Source organism: Theropithecus gelada, chromosome 2, assembly GCF_003255815.1.
Source record: "Theropithecus gelada isolate Dixy chromosome 2, Tgel_1.0, whole genome shotgun sequence".
NCBI classification, from domain to species: domain Eukaryota; kingdom Metazoa; phylum Chordata; class Mammalia; order Primates; family Cercopithecidae; genus Theropithecus; species Theropithecus gelada.
The window spans coordinates 44971232-44996276 of record NC_037669.1 but is presented as its reverse complement, the minus strand read 5'-3'; the positions used below and the strand labels follow the sequence as shown (position 1 = coordinate 44996276).

Below are 25045 nucleotides of genomic sequence, written 5' to 3'. Positions count from 1 at the left end.
TGTGAGTAAAATCAGTCTCTCCTTACAAGGGAAGTGGAAATGTGTTGTGATAAACTACCTGTCAAGGACGCAATATGTTTTCTTTGTGGAAGATAGACCTCCCAAACCAGGCAAGAGGCGATGGAAAGAAGGTGGCTCAAACTTTGTTTTCTCAAATCTATAAACACAGAGACACAGAGAGAGACACTCACAGGGAGGGCATGAGCAATTCTGAAAGTGAGAACTTGTATTTTCAAGGACCTACCATATTCTAGGTACTTTACGTCTATTACTTCATGTAATATAATATATATTAGCATTTTCCATTTTACAAATGAAGACCTTGTGTCCCCATGAGGTCACAGAGAAGACCCTGAGCTGATTCTTTGCACAGCTGGACATCACCCTGCATTGTATTGTCTGTATTTGAGGCCCATGTACTTTCCTCTACATTATGCTTTCCCTGGAACTATATATAGACAGGTGTGGGCAAAGAGGAGGAGATGAGGGACATAGAAGGAGGTGTCTAAAAAATAGTGTTTTGGCCGGGCACAGTGGCTGACATCTGTAATCCCAGCCTGACCAACATGGTGAAACCCTGTCTCTACTAAAACTACAAAGAATTAGCCAGGCGTGGTGGCGGGTGCCTGTAATCCCAGCTACTCATGAGGCTGAGGCAGGAGAATTGCTTGAACCCGGGAGGTGGAGGTTGCAGTGACAGAAGAATTGCTTGAGCCTGGGAGGCAGAGGTTGCAGTGAGCCAAGATCATGCCACTGCACTCCAGCCTGGGCGACAGAGTGAGACTCCATCTCAAAACAAAAAAACAAAAACAAAACAAAAACAAAACAAGCCCCCAAAAACCTAGTGTTTTACGTTCTCCCAGAAACCTGTTTTTCCTTCTTTGCCTCTAAATTGCCGGGAACTTCTAATTAAAAATTAAAAATTATTTTATTTTAATCAATGTACTAAGCGTACGGTTTAGTAAGCCAAATAATATTAAAAGTCACGTAATCAGAAACAGTAGTTCCTACTCTTTTATACCACCCCTTTTACCCTTCTCTACTTCCAGTCCCATTCCCAGAAAATCCTACTTTGAACCAAAAATTTTCCTCTTCTGTTAATCTGTCACTAAATAATGTATTTGCATTGCTACTTCTTGATATTTCAGTTTCTGACATCGTCTTTTGACTTCCTCTTATGATAAATGAGGATTTGATGCAATCTCAGCTCACTGCAACATCCAACTCCTGGGTTCAAGTTGTTCTCCTGCCTCAGCCTCCCAAGTAGCTGGGATTTCAGGCACCCACCACCACACCCAGCTAATTTTTGTATTTTCAGTAGAGATGGGGTTTCACCATGTTGGCCAGGCTGGTCTTGAACTCCTGACCTCAAGTGATCTGCCCACCTCATCCTCCCAAAGTGCTGAAATTCCAGGCGTGAGCCACCACACCCTGCCTGGATTTAATTCTTGTATGCCACTCTGACTTCTCCTTATCTAATGCCCCAGAGTAGTTATCCCACAGTTTTTTAAATTAAATTAAAAGCTAGCATTTTTGTTATCATGACTAAGTAAATATTGCTCAGTTCTGAGCCATATGTTACACTATGATTACATTTCCTTATTTGCTCAACTTTTGCTGTTTCCTAGAATTAATAATTGCCTTAGTTTTTTCTTTGCTTGATTTTCTGTCATCATTTTTCTTTAAATGCTCTGGCAGATCTGTCAAATGTCTCTTTGCATTGTTTTCAAAATGCTCCAATTCTTCAGAAATATATTCTTTTCTTTTTTCCCCTCTGTCCTATGGCTCCATCTTTCTGTTCCACTCTAAAGTGTTTGTTTGCTAGGTCTGCTACAAAGCTGTTGTCTTAGAATTCCTCTTGTTACCACACTTCTGTGTCAGATCCAGGAAACAAGAGATTTCTTACCAAATTCATGCTTTTACATAGGTTTTCTTTGATAATTCCGCACCCCCATCCCTCCATCCCCACTCTATTATCTTGATTTTGTAGCTTCTTAAATGGGTCTCTAATTTTCTTTCTTTTCTCTTTCCTATTCATTTATTTGTTGTTTTTTCTGGACTATTTCATGGATTTTCTCTCCCAAGTCTCTAATGATTTTTTTTGAAGGGTTGGTTGTTGTATCAGTCATGATTAGTTTTGACTGAGGATAACAAAATTGCAAAATAATAGTGACTTCATCTAGCTCATACACAAGGATCCAGAGGTGGGCCGTCCTTGGATGCCATGGCAGCTCCATGGTCCTGAGTGACCCATGCTCCTTTATCATTTTCTTTACCATCATCCTTAGTATATTATTCTGTGATCCAACATGTGGTTGCTGGGGTCATGCCATTACATTTATATTGCAGGCACTAGAAAAAGGAGAGGGAAAAAGGGCAAAATGGTGAGCCTCTAAATTGAGTCATTTGGAGGAGGCTTCCTCAAAAGTCCCATTCCACACTTCTCATATTTCACTGGTTGGAATTTAGTCATGTGATTACAACAAACTGCAAAGAAGGCTGAGAAATTGTTTTTTAACTGGTCATATTACTACTTTACATAAAATTATGTGTTTTTTCTTTTTTTCCTAAGAAAAAAGGAGAGATAGGGTAGCAACTATCAGTCTATGCCACAATTATCCAGTTTTTAATTTCCAGGACCTCTTGGTTGTAATCTAATTTGTCCCTGTCTTTTTTTTTTTTTTTTTTCTAATTTGAACATCATCTCTTTTTGTTCTATGGGTACAATGGCTTATCTTCTGTCTCTGATGATATTATTTTTCTTTCCCCTTTAAAATTTTTTTCTGAGGCTAGACATGGTGGCTCACATCTGCAATCCCAGCACTTTGGGAGGCTGGGGCAGGAGGATCACTTGAGGCCAGGAGTTCAAGATCAGCCTGGGAAACATAGTGAGACCCCATATTTACAAAAATTAAAAAGGAAGTTAGCTGGGCATAGTGGCATGGGCCTGTAGCCCCAGCTACTCCAGAGGCTGAGGTGGGGGGGATCTCTTGAGCCCAAAAATTCGAAGTTACAATGAGCTGTGATCACTTCACCACACTCCAGCCTGGGTGACAGAGCAAGACCCTGTCTCTAAAAATAAAAGTAAAAATAATTTTAACAAGTTTTTCCGTTCCTTTCACTGTTCCTGTTTTCTTTAGTTCTTTTCTCTTTGGTTTGGGCTCTCTCTCTCTTTTTTTTAAATCTTGGAGGCTTTTTCTGAAATGTCCATTGATCTTTTGACTTCTTTTTGTACTTAAAAGTGAAGTACTGGCTGGGCACGGTGGCTCACACCTGTAATCCCGCCCTTTGGGAGGCTGAGACAGGAGGAATGCTTGAGCCCAGGAGTTCAAGACCAGCCTGGACATCATAGCGAGATCCGGCCACTACAAAAAATTTAAAAATTGGTGAGGTATAGTGGCACATGCCTGTAGTCTCAGCTACTTGGGAGGCTGAGGTGGGAAGACAGCTTGAGCCTGGGAAGTTGAAGCTGCAGTGAGTGGTGATCGCATCACTACACTCCAGCCTAGGTAACGTATTGAGACCCTGTGTCTACAAAAAAATCTTTTTAATGAGCCAAGTGTGATGGCACATGCCTGTAATTCCAGCTACTCAGGAGGCTGAGGTGAGAGGGTTGCTTGAGCCTGGGAGACTGAGGTTACAGTGAGCCATCATCTCACTACTGTACTCCAGCCTTGGTGACAGGGTGGGACTCTGTCTCTGTCTCTTTTTTTTTTTAAGTGAAGTACTAAAAATCTGTTTAGAAGAGCTTTGTACATTAGCAGGGCTTGTTCATTGGGGCACCTTGTTGTAGAATAAGGAGGAGTGGGCTAGACTTTTTACTGGAGGACCCCCCAAATGTGAATATCTAGAGGTTTTCTCTTGGACTCTTCAGTATGTTCCTCTAGAGGAGGGTTCTGTAATCCCTTGCTCGCGGGACACACAGATAGGTACTTGCATTCTGGGAACAGGACGAGATGAGTGAGTTGGAGAGGGGTCCCACTGTTTAGGGTATAGATGTGCATTTCATTCCCTGGCTTCAAGTTCCATTTCCCCACTCTTTGCTGTGCCTGCTGTGCCAAGTTTGGGCACTCTCTGGCTTGATTGTTTCAGAGGAAAGCCCCCTTGGAGAGGGAATTGAGCAACAGAAGGGTTGTTACTTGGCTGCATAGGCAGAGAAAAGGATCTTGGTGTACAACAAATATAGACCTCCCATCAGCCCCCTATACCTCACCACTGCTTGGGATGTGGTGCTTCCTGGTTCTGAACCTGGTCTGCCAGAGTGAACTGGGCTGCTGCCTGTCAGCACTCTCTCTGGAGGCCCTAGGGCTCATTCTCCTCTGCTGTGCTCAGTCTGTCACCACTGTCACCTTTCCATCTTCCAGGGCTTATTTTTATTTTTCCTCTCTCATTCTCTTTGTGTTTGTGGGTTTATGTCTGTCTCATTCCTTTTCTGTCTTCTCAGTGGGTTTTCAGGAGAGACGTGAACAGTCTGTAATGTTTAATCAAGGAAGTGGTCACTGTCCAGTTGCCTAGTCTTAGAAATGTCATAGACTATTCCCTCTCTCCCACTCCCTGCTGTCTTTACTTCGGTGCAGACCCTCATCATCTTGTACCTGGACTCTTTCTAAGTCTCCAAAATGCTCTCCCATCCCATTTCTCCTTCATGCTGCCCACTGAATGATCTTTCTAAAATAAAACTCTCATCATGTGTCTCTTACTTAAAAACCCTTGCTGGAATCTAACCCCTTCCAGGTGAAGTCCCAGATTGTGTGTGCGATGCAAGGTTCTTCGCAATCCAGCCCTAACCTACCTTCCTGGCCACCCTTCTCATGACAACCCATGCACTGTATGTTCCACTTTCACCCAAACTGATATCCTAAACACACCATGTTCCTATTCCTTCCTGCCTTCATACATCCTGTTCTGCCTCCTCTGATTGCTTCACCTCCCCCTTCTCCATCTGGAAAACTCTGACATCATTTCAAATCCATCTGACTTTTAACACCCACTTTGCCTCTTCTGAAGAAGGATTCTGCGATGTCTTCCACTGTGCAACCATAACATTTGATTCATATTAGTAATATAAACTATTATATTTATATCACATCATATTTATGTCATATTTGTTTACACATTTGTCTTTAGGTTTATTTGTCTATCTTAAGGAAATAAATATTAATCTCATTTGTTTGCCACTAGATTGTCAGATTCCTTTGTTTGCGAACTGTCTTTTCACCTCTGTACTCATCACCATATTCCCACACAGTACACATAATGTAGCCCTCACTAAAGCCTACTTTAATTGATGAGCAATTGAGCAAATATTGGCTGAAACGTTGAAGCATTGATCAAATAGAAAGAGTTAAACTATTACAAGAACCTAATCGTTGACAAACCAGATGCTATAAAATAGTAATAATCAAATCACGATGAAATAAATATTCCTGAGAGCATGGATTTTAAAAATTAACTTGAGGCTGTATTTTATGCCTTATGTACACAAGAATTCTTTATTTACAACAGCTGTGCAAGAGACATATTTCTGACTATGTAGACGTCATCAAAGACAAGGTATCTGATTAAATAGAAATAAAAAACATTTGCACAACACAGTGTCACAGAAGGAAACAATTATTCTTACAAACACAACTGATAAAAGCATACCTTCCAAAGCATATTATTTTTAAAAACAGGAAGGTCCAAAATCTAGATTTTACTGAAAAGATGTCAGGTGAGATAAATACAAAGTTTAACATTTGAAAAATCAATGCTCACTCATTCATGTCAAGTCAACAAATGAATTCTTATTGTTAAGTATTATTAGTAGCTAAAAATAGCCAGCACTTATCGAGCACATCCTATGTGCCTGGCACTGAGATTAGTATTTAATATGAGTTATTTCACTGAAGCCCAGATTTAGGCATTGTTCTGTCTTTCTACAGATGATAAAACTGAGGCTCAGAGAAGTTAAACACTTGCTCATGATATGAGACAGTCAGAATTTGAACCCAGGTCAATCTGACTGTCAAACCTGTGCTCTTAACCACTACACAATGTGTATGCCACCACTTGCAATGAGTATTTGTTTTGAACTAGGCCATGATATTGATTATTGAACACAAATTAAATCATCTTTAAGATATCATTAAGCTGGGCATGGTGGCTCATGCCTGTAACCCCAGCATTTTGGGAGGCCAAGGTGGGCGGATCACCTGAGGTCACGAGTTCAAGACCAGCCTGACCAACATGGAGAAACCCCATGTCTACTAAAAATACAAAAATTAGCCGGGCGTGGTGGCGCATGCCTGTAATCCCAGCTACTCAGGAGGCTGAGGCAGGAGAATCCTTTGAAACTGGGAGGTGGAGGTTGTGGTGAGCTGAGATCGTGCCATTGCACTCCAGCCTGGGCAATAAGAGTGAGACTCCGTTTTTAAATAATAATAATAATAATAATAATAATAATAATAAATACATATATAAGTGCATATCTATTAAGCTATAAAAAATAAAATAGCAGATTTGTGATAATTAGGTGTATGTACACATTTCTAGAGGCAACATCAGTTGATTCATTCCTTTCCTATTGATTAAAGTTTTTCATCAAATTTGGGAAGTTTTTGGCTAATATTTCTTCAAATATTTTTTCTGGCCTTTCTTTTTCTCCTGTCCCTATGAGACTCCCATTACATATTTGTTGATACACTTGACATTATCCCATTAGGCCTCTGAGACTCTCTTTCTTTTGCTTCCACCTTTCCTTCTCTGTTCTTCACTTTGGATTATTTTTGTCTTCAAGTTCGCTGATTCTTTCCTCTGTCATCTCAAATCTTCTATTGATGCCATCTAGTACATTTTTCATTTCTGTTACTGTATTTTTTAACTGTAGAGTTTTCATTTGGTTATTTTTTATAGTTTATATTTCTCTCTCTCTCTCTCTCTCTCTCTCTGTCTTTTTTTTGGATGGAGTTTCGCTCTTATTGCCCAGGCTGGAGTGCAATGGTATAATCTTGGCTCACTGTAACCTCCACCTCCTGGGTTTGGGTGATTCTCCTGCCTCAGCCTCCTGAGTAGCTGGGATTACAGATGCCTATCACTATGCTCAGCTAATTTTTATTTTTAGTAGAGATGGGGATTCACCATGTTGGCCAGGCTGGTCTTAAACTCTGACCTCAGGGGATCTGCATGCCTCAGCCTCCCAAAGTGCTGGGATTACAGGCGTGAGCCACTGTACCTGGCCTATAGTTTATATTTCTCTATTGGTATTCTTTATTTTTAAAGTCATTGTCATCCTAATCTTTCTCACTAACATTATATAATTCTTTAAACATATTTTTAACAGCTGTTTTGAAGTTTGAAGTCTTTGTCTGCTAAATACAATATGTGAACCTACTCAGTTTCTTTTACTTAATGTTTTCCTTTCCTGAGCATGGATCACAGTTTTCTGGGACTTTTGCATGTCCTGTAATTTTTGGTTGAAAACTAGATAGTTTAAATAATGTAGCAACTCTTTATTCTGATATGTATTTCTGAGTTTTTCATTTTTTGTTTATTTTAGTAAATTGCCTGGATTTAAACGGTGGCATCTGCCTCCCCTGTGGTGTGTGGCTGCTGATATCGTTAGTCTGCTTTTTATTCTTATTTTTATTTGTTTAGCCTGGTTTGCTAGGAGGTTGCCCCCTGTGTCTGCATAGCCCTTAAGGCTCTAATTTCTGCCAGTGGATCTGTGTGTCACTTGGGAAGCACAGTCAAAGTTGGATCCAATTAGTTCCCCACTCTCCTCTGGATTTTATGTTTTGCCAGGTTCTTTCAGGCCTCCCCAGGCATGGGCATAGTTTTCTAGTCATCCAGGGAAATGTGGGGAGGTTATCTAGTCTTTCTATGGTGCTCTCATTTCCAGGATCTCCCCCATTAGATTTCTGCTGGTCTTCTGCTCACCCTAGCTGGGTCTGCACTTCCAGGCTAGCAAGGATTTTCCCCCATTCATTTTTCTACTGTGCTTATCATATTTAGCATATAAAGCCACAGCCTTTTGCCCTGGCTTCAAATCAAGTTTGCCCCGTTGACAGCAAACTGCTGGTTTCTGACCAGCTCCATGCTGAATGGGAGCAGCTTAGGCAAGAAGGCCACAGGCTTTCATATTTCTTACCCTCAGCTTTAGACATTTTTGAAAAATAAACACTTCTCAATTTGTTTTCTTCATCTGGTAAATTTCTGGAGCTCTGAAGTAACTGTTTTGGACTATTTTGTCTAGTATAATACTTCTGTGTGTGTGTGTGTGGAGAAGATTCACTGACCTCTTCATACTGCCATGGCTAGAAGTCCCTCTGGTTCATTCTTTGTGGAGAATGATCTTTCAAGATGTAACAAGAAACACAAAACTGTTTAATTGCCCTGATTTAGTAAGTCTATTTGAGGGAAACGTTTGTCAAGGAAACAACCCCAAATCAGCCAAACAACAAACCAAAAAATATGTACAAGATTGTCATAGCTGCATTGTTTGTGCTAATGACAAATTAGAAATAACTTAAGTGCTCAGCATTTGGAAAGTGGTTAAGCAAATTATAACATCAACAAGATAAAATACCACAGGGATTTTAAACATGATTCTGTGTGTACTATGGCAATATACATTATCAGTTTATACATGCTAATTAGAACTACGTGTTTATTTATTCTGATAAAGATATGAAGTGAATTTTCACAGAGGGTTTAATGTTTAAGTAATTTCTATAAAATTAAATTTATTATTTAAAAATTAACATAATTGGGGTTTCCCCCTTTATTCTTAAAGTGTTTATATCTGCTGTGAATATAGAACTTATACATATCACTAGATTTTAAAAGTCAATTTAATATTTGCATATTTGTTATGTTTGACATTTTTAACATGCACGATGCATGCTTGTTTATGAGTAGAGGCTTGATATAACTTCCTAGTATTTCTAGCATGAGAAGCTGTCCCCTGCCCCCTTGACAAGTTTGTACAACTTGCTTTCTCTAGCAAAATTTGAGATGAGAAAAAAAATTCCTTTAGTCACTTTGGAAGAGTTTTGAAACCCTAGCTATTCAGAATTACGAATAATTGTCTATTTTATAGTACCTATTCAAAGAGTCATTGGGCATCTTCGCATAAATTCTCCCTTACATTGCTGATATATAAAACACCATTGTGGCTGCCTAGAGGACAAACTTTTCCTACTACTTCTGCCCAAGTTCCTCAGAACACACACACACGCACACAAAATTCCCTTTAGGTTCAGTAAAATTGAGGTTGTATAAGATCAAGTGTTGTAAAAGCGTGAGCTTAATAGGTGACAGATCTCAGAGAAAGGCAAAAATGTAAGTTCTTAACCAATAGTGAATAGTGTTTCTTCTTCTTCTCCTTCTCCTCCTCCTTCTCCTCCTCCTTCTCCTCCTCCTTCTCCTCCTCCTTCTCCTCCTCCTTCTCCTCCTTCTTCTCCTCCTCCTTCTCCTCCTCCTTCTTCTTCTCCTTCTGCTTCTTCTTCTTCTCCTTCTTCTCCTCCTCCTTCTCCTCCTCCTTCTCCTCCTTCTTCTCCTCCTCCTTCTCCTCCTCCTTCTCCTCCTCCTCCTTCTTCTTCTCCTTCTGCTTCTTCTCCTTCTCCTTCTTCTCCTTCTCCTTCTTCTTCTTCTCCTTCTCCTCCTTCTCCTTCTTCTTCTTCCTCCCCCTCCTCCTCCTCCCCCTCCCCCTCCTGCTCCTCCTCCTTCTTCTCCTTCTTCTCCTTCTCCTTCTTCTTCTTCTCCTTCTCCTTCTCCTTCTTCTTCTTCCTCCTCCTCCTCCTCCTCCTCCTCCTCCTCCTCCTCCATTGCCCAGGCTGGGGTGCAGTGGCGTAATCTTGGCTCACTGCAACCTCAGCCTCCTGGGTTCAAGCAATTCTACTGCCTCAGCCTCCCAAGTAGTGGGGATTATAGGCACGTGCCACCATGCCCAGCTAATTTTTTGTATTTTTTGTTTAGTAGAAACAGGGTTTCACCATGTTGGCCAGGATGGTCTCAATCTCCTGACCTTGTGATGTGCCTGCCTTGTCCTCCCAAAGTGCTGGGATTACGGGTGTGAGCCACTGTGCCCAGTCTAGTGTTCCTTCTTAATAACCAAGGGGGCAACTGTATTTTACTAAGCCTATGTTTGCCATTAATTAAATTGTTAAAATTAAACAATTTTTAAAATAATTCTGTTATGATTGCCATTAATTAAATTGTTAAAACTTCACAATTTAACATGCTGAATACACATAGAAGGTTTTTGCTGTTATAGAGCTTACATTCTGGTAGGGGAAGACATATGATAAATAAGCAAATACACACTGTGATGTCAATAAGTGATAAGTACAAAACTAAACAACCAATTTAATTAAATTGTTAAAACTATATGATTTAATTAATGGCAATCATAACAGAATTTTTTTTTTTGAAAAGTACTAGAGCCATCCATTCAGATCAATCTTGCAGACTTTATTTTAATCCGTAATTATTAAGGAGACTTTTACTGAGCGCTTCCTATATACAAACTTCTAAATGCCTAGAGTTGGCATTTAGAATATAAAAGAGGGTCCTTGTCCCTGAAGGTGTAGATGTATAAAAAGATAAGCATAATACTTGGAGGCACATGATGAATGCAAATAGATGTTGAGAGGATGAAGTCTTCTCAAGGTATAGAATGATTTATTCATTTACCCACATTTATGGAACACCTTGTACATTCCAGACACTGTTCTAAGTGCTGGGGGAACATGCTGAATAGACATAGAAGGTTTTTACTGTTGTAGAGCTTACATTCTAGTAGGGGAAGACATCTGATAAACAAGCAAATACACACTGTGATGTCAATAAGTGATAAGTATAATGAAGAACAATAAAGTGGAGTAATGGGATAAAGAGAGACCAGGGTGGGGAGGAAGATGCACTGTTTCAGATAGATTTATTAGAAAAGATCTCACTGGGAAGATGATATGTTAATGGGGAACTGAATTGCATGAAGCAGTGAGCCATGCAGAGAGGTAGAAGAAGAGTTCCAGGCAGAGGAACTGGCATGTAAAAAGGTCCAGGTGGGAATTGGACTGGCAACTCATCAAGAATGGCAGAGGCCCAGTAGTGACTGGAGAGCGGTGAGCCAGGGAAGAGAGGTGAGAGGAGTCCAGTGAGGAAAGTGGGGGACAGTGCTGTATAGGGCCATGTGGGCCATTGTGAGTGTGATGGAAGGCTCGGAAAGTTCTAGCTACAGCTACAATGTGACCAGAGTCAGGCTTTAAGAAGATCAGTGACTTTTAGAGGTAAAAGAGAGAGCCAAGGCCAATTTGGAGGTATATTAATTAGGGTAGGCTAAACAAATAACCAAAAAATGTTATTTACTTGCATTACAGTGCAAGAAGGGTGTTCCAACTCCGTGGGAGGCTCTCTTCCATGCATCCACTCAGGGATCCAGGCTCCTGCCATTTGTACGACTTCACTCTGCCCTCGAACCTAGTCATGTGCACAGTCAAGACTGAGTTACCACATTCAGATTTCAGGCAGAGGAAGGGGAAAGTGCACAGAGAAGAGGCACACGTTCTCTTGAAGACCTTGGGCCAGAAGTGGCACTTACTGCTTCTGTTCACTTTCTGTTGCTGAGAACTTAGTCACATGGTTACACCTAACAGTGAGAAATCCTGGGGACTGTACTCTCTAGCTGTGCTCTGTACCACAGGAGCCCACTACAGTAAATGGATGAAAGATGAAAGGGGGTTGGATTAGGACGGGAGCAATGGAGGCAGTGAGGAGTAATTGTATTCAGCATATATTTTGATAGTAGAATCAACAAGGTTTATGGATGAAATAAGTATAACTGTGAGAGAAAGAAGGGAGTCAGGATGAATCTTACATGTTTGTGTAAATGGTGGTGTTATTTATTCAAATGAAGATTTGAGGTGAATAGATTTCTGTGTTAGTCATGTTAAGTTTAAGGTGCTTATTAGCCAACTAATGTGTGATATTGAGAAGACAATGAACTATTCAAAATTTAAGTTCAAGGGAGAGGTCAAGAATGATATAAACTTGGAGTCATCAATATATCAGTAGCATTTAAAGCCATGGGACTAGAAGAAATCTCTTAGGAGTGGGTATACATGGGAAAAAGGAGTGCTGAAGACAGAATGTTGGAATACTCCAATATTTTCAGGCTGGAAGGAGGAGGCGAGTCAGCAAAGAAGACTGAGAGAGTGGGCAGTGACATAGAAAAATCAAGAGAGTGAGGCATCTTAGAGGCGAAAGTGTTTCAATAGGGAGAAAATGATCACATGTATCAGATGCTGCTTGAAAGATCAAACGGAATGAGGACTAGGAGTTGACCACAGATTTTGAAAAGATTCAAATCATTGGCAACTTTGGTAAGAGTAGTTTTAGTGGAAAAGTGGATACAATCTTAAGAGTGGGTTGGGGAAATAATGGGATATAGAGACTGCATAGGCAATTCTTTTGAGGAGGTTTGCTGTAAGGGAAACACAGAAATAGGGCAATAACTAGGGGTGACCTGTAGACGTTTGTTTAGGTGGGAGAGATGACAGTGTATTTGTATTTGATGGGAATGATTCAGTAGGGGATAGAAAAATTGATGATGCGAGAACAAAGTCCTTGAACAAGCGAAAAGGGATGGGATCACGGCACAAGTGGAGGGATGGGCCTTAGGATCAGAGGCTGTTCATCCACTGTGAAAGAAAGGAAGGCAGAATAGAGAGTATAGATGCAAGTGAATTGGCTGATTTGGTGATGAGAGAACATGAAAAGTTCTCTTTGGAGAAGAGAGCTTGTAAATTTGTTCTACCAGAGAGTAGGAGAATGAGTTGCCTAGGTATGAGGCTGCTGAGTAATGCTGAAGCATGGGAGCAGATGTGTATATAAGGGAATGCTGATAGTTTTAGATGGTGGAACCCAAGCTAGGTAAGAAGGTAGGGAAAGTGGGAGGTAGGTGATGGAAATCAAAAACATACTAAGGCAAATAATCTAAAGGTCCCTCTGTAGACTATGAATAGTTGGAATGAGGAACAGCAGAGCAAATGAGCTTAACATTGTTTTTAAAGGAGGTTATGGGCTGAGAGCAGATTGCTTAAAGTCATGATTTAGGAAGTGTAAGGTTACTGGTAATGGCACACTGCAAGTGCAGCTAAGGGAGTCGATGGTTGGGATGAGTGAAAGAAAATGTTATTAGCATGAGGATTTCAAGGAATCAAGAAAGCAGGGCCTTGGATGAGTTGTTTTTGTAGAAGTCACCAAGGATGACAATGGATGCTGATAGAGAAAAAGATGGTGAGCCAGGGGCTGAAATATTTAACAAGCAAGAGAAGAATAACAAGTTGGTAAAAGACTGTAATGATAAAGGGTAGGGTGTGAAATAGTCTGATGGCATGTGCTTCAAAGGGGCTAGGTCATAAAACCACAGTGACCAGAGAGGATGGGAGACTTGGTCTAGGAATACTTAGTGAGTTCTGCTGCATGCCAAGCCCTAGGCTCAAGATGGATGTGGACCCTGCCCCCATGAAGCATATAATCCAGTGGGCATGGAAACATGTAAATACGTATACAACTACAAATGATGGTAAGTGCTGTGAAGGAAATGGGTCATAAGGAAATATTAATGGTATGAGGGACTATATTTAGATTTTCCTGTGGGGGCTGATTTCCCCGAGGAAGTGATAACTGAACTGAGACCTGAGGGATGCATAAGAGTTAGATAAGCAGAGGGCTAGGGGATTCATGAGTTGTGGATCCCAGAGAGATTCCAGGAACCAACACATCAGGGGTGGTTGAGGTGGGGAAAACTCTGGTATATGAGACAGGTTCTGGACTGTAGTGAAGAAGGAAGGGCCGGGCAGAGGAGATGGCACAGTCAAGACAGTTTGGCTGAAGCAGGAATTTGATATTGGAGAACAGAGAAGGGCTATGTAGGGAGCTTTCTACTGTATTTCCTGAGCAACAAACTATGAAGTTGAGAACACCTGAAGTTTTGGTGTTGAAATGAAGTATAAACATACTGTGAAGTTAATCCAACATATCATTTGTTTGAAACATTATTGTGTGTTCATGGTGATTAGACCATATTGTTAAACAATCTAGATGCATTTTCATAAATTGAGCACTTCTGCAGAAATAGAAAGTCAACTGCCTCATGTTTTCACTTATAAGCGGGAGCTAAATAATGTGTACACATTGACACAGATTGTGGAGTAATAGACATTGAAGACTTGGAAAGGTAGGAGGGTGGGATGGTGAGAGGGGAATTGAGAGATGAGAAATTGCCTAATAGGTACAGTGCACACTATTTGGGTGAGGCTTACACTAAAAGCCCAAACTTCATAACTCTGACATTAAAAAAAATTATTATTTTTTAAATTGAGTGCTTTTGGAACCAGCTGTAAACTGAGAATGCAGAGCCAAATAGAACATGGCATAGCTCTGAGAAGCCCTGCTGTGCCTGAAAGGATGAGGCAGGACTATGCATTTGCTTATTGCTGGGCCCCTTTCCCCTCAGGCATTTCAATTGCCAGAGGAAGGAATCAGAGGAGCAATTCTCCCTCCATCTCTCTGCTTCATCACTTTCTGGTCGATACCTGAGACCAGTCTAACATGAGCTAACCTTCAGAGTCAGAAGGTAGCAAAGACCATCTCTCATTAGACAAAAGCCAACCTGCCCTAGCAGTCCCAGTGGTCACACCTGGGAGCCAAGAATACCAGATGTCTAGTTCTCCCACTCTAACCCCTTACATCCAAAAAAGAGGGGAGAGCTGAGTTTCCAATTCCCTCCCCCCAGATGACATATCTGGACAGATGTGCCTTGGGCATCAGAGGACCTTCCTCTCCACTCTGTCTCTCCCTTTCCTTTCTTTCTCAGATCATTGGCTGGTGGGAGGAGGCTGTAAACACTTCTTTCTTCCTCCTCCAAGAGCAAGCCCTGGGAGTTGTCTTTCAGGCTAAGTTACAAAATTGGGGAAGACGAGCTCATAGGTATTTCCTCCTAAAAAATAGTAGAGGGTTGATAGCAATTTGGCAGCCAAATCTTTGGCTATTTTTTAGATTTCTTCTTGAAGTCCAGGCTCCAAGAACAAGATATCTTGAGAAGATCAACTTCTTTCTATACCCACATGTGCAACCCCTGGGTCTCCCTGTTGGGGGTGAGTAACTTCATCTCGATCTCAATTGTTCTTGGGACAGAGTTCAGGTGGACACATATGTGATCTTGGGCTGAGGGGGAGGAAAGATGGAGGGCCTAATTACAAGCAATGTGATTTAATTGCCTGTTGTATTAGAATTTAGATGAGACTACATATGGCAAGATTACATTCAATGAACTGCTTATTTTAATCAATAATTTCCTTTTTAAATAATTAATTATCTATGATAACTTCTGGGTTACTAAATTTTAAGGTACAACTAAGTTATACTTTCATCCTAATTTGTTTCTTATAGGGAAGAATGGGACAAGGAGGTAAGATAAAATATCTAATTGATAGTTTTAATTAAAAAGTTATTTTCAGAGGGTATCTGCCCAAATATCTGCTTAAATGAGGTTTTTTGAATTATTCATAAACTTCAGTTATTCAGACTTTTACAGTGATCAGAAGTTGGTGAGAGGGAATGTTGCTGAAGACATTAGCCTTGTGGCTTGCTTACCATGTAGAAAGCCATTAGGTGATTTGCTCTTCCTATTCTGTTTTCACAGGCTGTTGGGTCCCTTCTCATCATGTTTGTGATACAGTGGGTGTATACCCTGGTTAACATGGGTGTTGCTGCCATCGTGTATTTCTACATTGGCCGGGCTAGTCCAGGGCTTCACCTTGGTAAGCAGCAGAGCCATTTTGCCACTGGTTCCCTCATTCTCTTTACCATTCATTGGAAACAACAAAAAAAGTTTTGAATGTCAATTGAATGCCAACACTGATTCATATGTGAATCCCGTTTTCAAATAGTTTATAGTCTAGGAGGAGAACTGTGACAAGCATATGAATGATTACAAATAAAAATAATAACTTAGTATGAGGTTTATAAGATATGTAGAAGTAAAATGGATAACAACAGTACAAGAGCCAAGAGTGAAATGAAAGCATACTGTTGTAAGTTTCTTATACTTTGTTAAATACTATAACATCACTTGATGATAGATTGTGGTAAGTTTAAAATGCATACTATAAACCCTAAAGCAACCTAAGATAACACAACAGTTATATTTCAGCCAATAAAGGAGATAAAAAGTAATCAAAATAAGGCAGAAAAAGAAGAAAAAGATGATAAAGGACAAATGAGACAAACAAAAAACAAATGACAAGATGGTTTATGTATATGTAATCCCAACCATATCAATAATCACACTAGATATGGGTGGTCTAAACACCCTAATTGAATGCCAGAGATTGTCAGATTGAATGAAAAAGCATGACCCAACTATATGCTGCCTACAAGAATCCTCATTTAAATATAAAGACACAAACATATTACAAGTAAAAGGATGGAAAAAGATATATCAGGCTAACACTAATGAAAAACAAAGCCAGGGTAGCTATATTAACATTAGGCAAAGTAGAGTTTGGAGAAAGGGATATTACAGGGATAAAGAGGGTCATTTCATAAAGCTGAAGGGAAAAACACATCAGGAAGACATAACAAACCTTAACATTTATGCACTTAAAAACATAGCTTTGAAATACGCAAACCAAAACCTGATAGAACCACAAGAAGAAATAGATAAGTTCACAGTCGTAGTCAGAGATTTCAATACCTCTTTCCTACTAATTGATAAAACCAATAAGTATACAATCAGTAAGTCTATAGAAGACTTGAATAACACTATCAACAAACCTGGCTTAATTGACAGAGAACATTCTACCCCCAAACAGCAGAATATATGTTATTTTCAATTATACATGAAACATTTACCAGGGGAGACTATATGCTAGTACATAAAAAACATTTCAATAAATTTAAAAGTATTCAAGTCCATTCAAAAACAGAGTATGCTCTCTGACCAAAGGGGGGAGTAATTAGAAATAAATAACAGAAAGATATCAGAAAATCCTTCAATAAGCCAGGCACAGTTGGCACACACCAGCTATTTGGGAGGCTAAGGCAGGAGAATTACTTGAGGCCAGGAGTTTGAGGCCAGCCTGGGCAAAATAACAAGACTCTTCCTCCTAAATAAAAAATTTAAAAAAAGAAAAGAAAATCCCCAAATATTTAGAAACTAAAGAATATTACATAACCCTAATTAAAATACAGAAAATAAATAATCCATGATTCAAAGAAGAAAGCAGAGTGAAATTACACTTTTATCTTGAACTGAATAAAAGTGAAAATGGAACAGCAAAATTGTGGGATGTAGCTAAGGGAAATTTATGGCATCAAATGCTTACATTAGAAAAGAAGAGCATTTGCAAATTAATGATCCTAACATCCAACTTAAGAAACTAGAAAAAGAAGAGCACATTAAACCTGAAGTAAGAAGAGAAAAGAAAACAATAAATCAGAATAGAAATTAATAAAATGTAAAACAGAAAAAAAATAGAGAAGGCAAATGAAGCAAAAACCTGATTATGTGAGAAGATCAGTAAAATTGATAAACCTCTAGCCAGAGTGATCAGAATAAAAGAAGCAGCACAAATTACCAATACCAGGAATGAGTGAGATGACATCATTAGAAATCTTATAGATATTAAAAGTGAAATAAATGAATAATATGAACAGCTTTCTCTTGATAAATTGACAACTTAGATGAATTGGACAAATTCCTTGAAAGCTCACTCAAGAAGAAATAGATATGGGGCTATTCAGGTCATCTCTTAAAGAAATTAAACTGGTCATTAAAAACCTTACCAGAGAGAAAAGCCTATGCCCAGAAGGCTTTACTAATAAATTCAACCAAACCTTTAAGGAAGAAAAAATACTAATTCTATAAAAACTCTTTGGAAAACTATAGACTGACATATCTCATGAATATAGATGCAAAAATTCTTAACAAAATTTTAACAAATTGAATGCAATAATATGTAAAAAGAATAATACAATATGATCAAGTGGGTTTATTCCAGGAATGCAAGGTTCATTTAGCATTTGAAGTTAATCAATGTAATTCACCATATTTACAGAGGAGAAAAGGAAAACTACAAAGCGTTTCTGAAAAAAAAACTAAAGAGTAAATTAAAGAAATAAATGAAGAGATATACTATGTTCATGAATTGGAAGACTTAATATTCTTAAAATTTCAAGTATCTCCAAATTTTTATATAGATTTAACATAATCCCAGTCGAAATCTCAGCTGCCTTTTTATAGAAATTGTCAATCAGATTCTAGAGTATTTATATGGAAATGCAAAGGACCTGATAGCCCAACCAATTTTGTAAAAGAAGAATAAGGTTGTAAGCCTTGCACTTTCTGATTTCAAGACTGATTTTAAAAGCTAAAGTCATCAAGACAGTATGGTGTGGAAAAGCTAGACATGTGAATCAATGGACAGGGTAGAGGATTCGGAAACTGACCCACACATATATGGTCAACTGATTTTTGAAAAAGATTCAAAGTTAATTCAGTGGGAGGAAAGAATAGTCTTGCAACAAATGGCACTGAAACAACTGGAAAGCCATATGCAGAAAGCAGGCTTCCACCCATATATCATACCATATAAAAATATAACTCAAAATGGATATTAGAACTAAATGTGAAACCTAAGCCTATAAAATTTCTAGAAGGAAATGTAAGAGAAAAACCTTTGCTACTGTTAGTTAGCAAAGATTTCTTAAATACAACAAAAGCATAAAAACATTTATAAATTGGACTTTATCAAAATTAAGGACTTCTGAGCTTCAAAAAACACTTGTGAGACTGGGTTTAATTTATAGTGACAGCAGATCAGTGGATACTTTTGAATGGGAGTGGAGTAAGGATATATGGGAGAGAGATCTTATGAAGTAGCTTGAGGAAACTTTTGGAGGTGCTAGACATGTTCATTATCTTGCTTATGTGATAGTTTCACAGTGTATACATGGTTAGATGTATGTATGTGTATATACACATACACACATATACACACACAGACCAAATTGTATACTTTAAATATACTCCTTGACTTAATGATGGGATTATGTCCTGATAAACCAATCATAAAGAATAATTGCAAGTCATGGACTGTCTTTACATGCAGTTTGTTCTGCAGATGTACCCAGGATTTGTTTTAATCAGATGTGGTAAAACACACAGACCTGGAAATGACTGTCATGAAGGAGGAAGATCATTAGAAACAGGAGGTTTGGCATGACATGCAAGGCCAGGTGGGGATGGACCAGGGTCAGTCATGGGGCAGAAGAGGAAGAGGGGAGATCATGGCCTAGAGCCTTTTTTGGGTTTTTGTGAAAAGGAATGAGCAAGGCAGGGTAGGTACACTGTGTAAGGTTAGGATTGAATAATTTGAGTAATAGTAGCAGACTCTGGGCTATAGGGATGAACTATAGTTGTCTCGTCCTGGTGTGATTTAGGGCAGGGGTAATATTGGCTTGGTGTGGGAGAGTTTGATAAAGAACTACATTAAAGGGAGGGTCCTGGATTGGTTGGTTTGTATATCAAAAGCCCACCCACTGGAGAATTGTTTGCTATTCAGTATCTAGGAATTAGCTAGACCCTCCAGGATCAAGATCCAAAATGCCCGAGCATCCAGAATATAGAAAAGAAGAAAATATAGTCAATACACAGTTTATTGCATATCAATTATTCCTTAATAATAAAGCTCTTTAAAAATACATTAGAGAGCCCTTTTCAGCAAAATTCTATGATGCCCCAATTTAAAATAAAGCAACTTATTATTAAAGTTAAAACTACTAACTAAATCAAATGGCCCATAACTATCTAGGCAAACAAACAAACAACAACAAAAAAAGGGTTTGCTGGGCATGGTGGCTCATGCCTGTAATCCCAGAACTTTGGGAGACCGAGGTGGGCAGATCGCGAGGTCAGGAGTTCGAGACCAGCCTGACCAATATGGTGAAACCCCATCTCCACTAAAAATACAAAAATTAGCCAGGCATGGTGGCAGGCGCCTGTAATCCCAGCTACTCAGGAGGCTGAGGCAGGAGAATTGCTTGAACATGGTAGTGAGAGGTTGCAGTGAGCAGAGATCAAGCCAGTGCACTACAGCTGGGCAACAGAGTGAGACTCTGACTCAAAAAAAAAAAAAAAAAAAAAGGTTCTTTAGAATTAGAATAGTCTGATGCACTTCAAACACTTTGAAAGAAATGCACTTCAAACATTTCAAGTCGTGTGTATTAAAAATACTGATTTAGAAAAACAGTAATGTTAAGAAGAGGTCCTTATGTTAGCTGACTTCATGGATAGAATGTATTTTAATTAACAGTGATTACTTCAGTGATTGCTTCTGTATTTCTTAAAAAGTAGTTTAATCTTAAGAAATTTCAATATTTCCTAGAAATCTATTCATAGGAAAACATGAAATCAAATTTCAGGCCAATGTCCATGTAAAATTCAAATAATTTAGAATCTAAATTATCACACTTAAGTAGGGTGAGTTAATAAAATGTTTATGTTTATTTTCTTCCTTCTGACTATCTCAAAATATATTAGAAATCTTCTCTTTGCAATTGCAAATGCAGATCTAAAATTTATCATCCCTTTAGCCATAAGGGCCTAAATTATATTGAGGAAACATGTTATCAGCTGCATACTGTTGATATTTGTGGAGATTCTAACATAAGCCTCTTAAAATAATGCTATTTTCCTGATCGTATATTGAACATTATCTAATCAATCAATTTGCAATCATATGTATGTATAATTTAGAAAAGCATTTTCTAAAATCACATTTGATTTGTTTCTCTAAAGTTATATATAATTTACTATGTGAATTTTTTTAAACCTACACCAAAGGAGGGATGGATTTTTATCAATTGATGAACCCTATTCTAATCAGTGTGTTTGATGTCAGGATTATTTGGCTAGAATCAATAACAGTGTCACTTCAAACTTCAGCTCTAACGTTTCTACATGTGGAACTATTTGATTCACTTAACACCCGTTAAAAAATTCTTAAGTTCCACATCCCGTGAGGTACTGTGATGATTATAAGGATGAAAAAGACATGTTCCCTATTCTCAATGACTGTATGGTCTAGTAGAAAATTTCATAGCGTGTATTCAACACTTGTCAGTATGAGTCTTAAAAAATTATCAAAGTTTTTTAATTGCTAGAACTAAAGTTAGCAAGTCTTCTGCATTTTTCCTTATAGCACTTTATCCAGTTTTTTGGGAGTGATTTTGGAGTTTAGAAATAAATTTTTGAAAGATTCACATGAGTAAAAGTCCTTAGTAGGCTGCTGTCATTGGAGGATTACAATGAATATTGTTTGGTTAGACTGAAAAAGGAAAACATTTGTGTTAATTCTGTGCGTGTGTGTGTACTGGGGTGTGCATTCACCCTATTAAAACTGAGCTTCTAGATGCGTATGTAGAACCTTCAAAAATGGTTATGTGTATGTCTTCCCTGCAGGATCAGCCTCCAACTTCAGCTTTTTCCGGTGGATGAGGTCTCTCTTGCTCCCCTCCTGCAGGTCTGTGCCAGTGTGGAGCCAGTACCAGAATGGATGAGTGTCCAGAGTCCTGGGAGGTGCCAAGGGTGTCCCATTCGTGGCTGGGCTTGGGCCTAGATTGTGGCATGGGAACCTAACAACTGGGCACCTCAGGGAGACCAGATATTGCTCTCATCTGCACTCCACCACTCGGCCCCCAGATTCGGCTCATCAGAAGCTTTCTCTAGGCTCATGTCCTCTTCCCTTCTTGTCCTCAGTCATCAAGAACAGAGGCTTTATTTAGAATCTGGTTGCTGGGGTGATAAGTCATTACTCTCAGTGAGTTTACAGTCGAAGACACATTAGCATCAATGCATAATCACACACAAGATTAAAGCCCAAGGGAAATGTAACGCTAGGACGCACATTATTCCATCTGAGTCAGAGGTAGTTGACATGATGGGGTTGGGGACAGTGCAGAGGCCAAGTATAGAAATAAAGTGGAGATCCTGGAGGATTTCTGTGGGACCTCTATGGTCAGATACACAGGAAAGGGGAAAAAAAACTTTTCCTAAGAAATAGAAGCCTCCTAGAGAAGGTATATTTCACATGTGCCCTAATCTCACTCCTTCTCCTCCACTCTTGCAGTACCACTGCTTCTTACCTTTTAAGGCCCTGGGATTCTGGGGAATGACACCCTTCCGTCCCCTTTCAATATCAGTGAGGAGCTAGAGCTGCAGGCTAGGAAAATCCAGGCAAAACCCAACCCAGTGTTCATTTGGTTGCATTTTGTTGGTTTTTGAGACTCTAGATGTCCGAGTTGTACTTGCTAGTATTTCCACCCTCCATGTCCAGACATTGCTAGTGGATCATGGGATCCTTTGCCGTTGATCCCAGATGTAACTTCATAGCCCTATGAAGTTGGGTGCTGTGGCTCATGCCTGTAATCTCAGCACTTTGGGAGGCCGAGGCAGGCAGATCACCTGATGTCAGGAGTTCAAGACTAGCCTGGCCAATATGGTGAAACCCCATCTCCACTAAAAATACAAAACTTAGCTGGGCGTGGTGGTGTGCCTGTAATCCCAACTTCTAGGGAGGCTGAGGCAGGAGAATCGCTTGAACCCGGGAGGCAGAGGTTGCAGTGAGCTGAGATCACGCCACTGAACTCCAGCCTAGTTGACAAAGTGAGACGCCATCTCAAAAAATAAAAAAACAAAAAAAAAAAGGCCAAGTGCAGTGACTTACACCTGTAATCCCAGCACTTTGGGAGGCCGAGACGGGTGGGTCAGCAGGTCAGGAGATCAAGACCATCCTGGCTAACATGGTGAAACCCCATCTCTACTAAAAAATAGAAAAACTTAGCCAGGCGTGGTGGCGGGCGCCTGTAGTCCCAGCTGCTCGGGAGGCTGAGGCAGGAGAATGGCGTGAACCCAGGAGGCAGAGCTTGCAGTGAGCTGAGATCGCGCCACTGCATTCCAGCCTGGGTGACAGAGCGAGACTGTATCTCAAAAAAAAAAAAAAAGTGAAATACATGTAACATGAGATGTACCATCCTAGCCATGTTTATGTGCAGTGTGCAGTTGAGTGGCATTAAGGACATTCACGTTGCTGTGCTATCATCACCACACCCATTAAACACTCTCCATTCCCAAGAATCCTTTTGAAGACAACTCTTCACGAACATTGCCAATCTATTCAAGATGGCACAAGAGATAAAGCCTTCCTGCTGGAGCTTGGGATGACAAGAAGGGCTATAGAAACCAACAGGGAGAGGGCCCAGGGATGGAGGCTGGGGTGCATGGGGAGCACGCTGTCATCTGCTTACTTGGGCCATCTGGGCTCAATGTCCCTTGTGGAGCTGTAGGGAGGGTGAGTGATCTCTGCCTCTTGTCCTGTCTGATGCACAAGGTTGGGTGAGCCAGGTCACAACACATCTTCACTGATCTCTTCTCCCCTACAACCCAGTCCTGAGAAAGAGTAGAGTTTAAATGGAAATAGATTCTGTGTAAAAGCTGCCTACAGATTCTGGAGCTGCAAGTGGTGTGTGGGTGAGACTATTTTGCCTTGCCTGATTTACAGGAATATTTTTAGTCATTTCTGGTTTTAAAGCCTAAAAATGCCATGGAAGGTCACCGTTCCTTATGTTGTACTCTGAATTCCTACGATTTCACCTTGGAGGCCACAGCAGTGCTATGTAGAAAGAAGAATGTACTAGGGGGAGATTATTCTTAGAAAAGGACAGTACTTTGGTTGGAGTAGAATCAGTCCACACCATTCATAACACAAAACCAGGCTCTGTAGGCTGTGAGGTGGGCGGCAGAGGCCTCAGCTAAATCAACATCAAACTTATTGGCCTCACCATGGCTGCTGGGTGATATTTTGGGATGGTTATTCAGGAGGGTGAAAGGACCAACAAAGGCTGGGTGCAGTGGCTCGCACATGTAACCCCAGGACTTTGAGAGGCTGAGGCGGATAGATCACCTGAGGTCAGGAGTTCAAGACCAGCCTGGCCAACATGGCAAAACCCTGTCACCAGGCATGGTGACAGGTGCCTATAGTCCCAGGTACTAGGGAGGCTGAGGCGGGAGAGTCGCTTGAACCCGGGAGGCAGACGGTGCAGTAAGCTGAGATCACAACATTGCACTTCAGTCTGAGCAATAGAGTGAGACCCTGTCTCCAAAAAAAAACAAGAACAAAAAAACCCAAAAATGGTGATTTATTTTAAAATAGAGATTGGCCAGATGCACTGGCTTATACCTGTAATCCCAGCACTTTGGCAGGCTGAGGCAGGTGGATCACTTAGGCCAGGAGATTGAGACCAGCCTCAGCAACATGGCAAAACACCATCTCTACTAAAACTGCAAAAGTTAGCTGGGCATGGTGGTGCACACCTGTAATCCCAGCTACTTGGAAGGCTGAGGCATGAGAATTGCTTGAACCTGGGAGGCAGAGGTTGCAGTAAGTTGAGATCAACCACTGCACTCCAGCCTGGGGAATAGAATGAGACTGTCTCAAATAATCAAAATAAGACAAAATAAAAAAAAAAAAGAGATTGGTAGCTGTGTTTCTGCTTTGTAGTTTTAAGTTCCCCTCCCAATCCCCAACTATAACCCCCAAAATGCTCTTCAAAACCAAAGAAGAAGAAGAAGAATGTAGAGTGTGTTTTGGCAGAAGAATTTGGCTAGGTTACTTCCTCCGTTATGCCTACAATTCCTGTGAACTCTGTGAAGTTGAGCCTGTCGTTGAGAGGGCTTTCTTTCTTGAAGCACTAGCAACTGTCCAAATGAGGATTTGACCGTCATTCTAGACTAGAGAGTGAAGTATTTTATTTCTCCAGACTCAGAAGAATGTAATGGTTTCACCTAAAAATCAAAACAAAAGCATTAGCAAGCAAAAACACTTACATGTTGACTGGTATGACATTTTTGTCACCTCCTAACCTTTTTGGAGATTCAGACTTCATAGAAGTTAATTCAGTTCTCAAGAACCCTCAGAGACCTATGTAATTTATATATGTT

General features: G+C 40.0%; 1 protein-coding gene across 1 annotated transcript in view; it reads left to right on the top strand.

The window, feature by feature from the left end:
• The window catches only part of SLC12A8 (solute carrier family 12 member 8), a 127488-nt gene that overhangs the window by 101096 nt on the left and 1347 nt on the right, over nucleotides 1-25045 (top strand). Inside the window, exons 11-13 of the mRNA XM_025376334.1 lie at nucleotides 15043-15140; nucleotides 15689-15806; nucleotides 21509-21569. Of these exons, the coding sequence (XP_025232119.1) occupies nucleotides 15043-15140; nucleotides 15689-15806; nucleotides 21509-21569 (277 nt within the window). The remainder of the gene's footprint in view (nucleotides 1-15042; nucleotides 15141-15688; nucleotides 15807-21508; nucleotides 21570-25045) is intronic.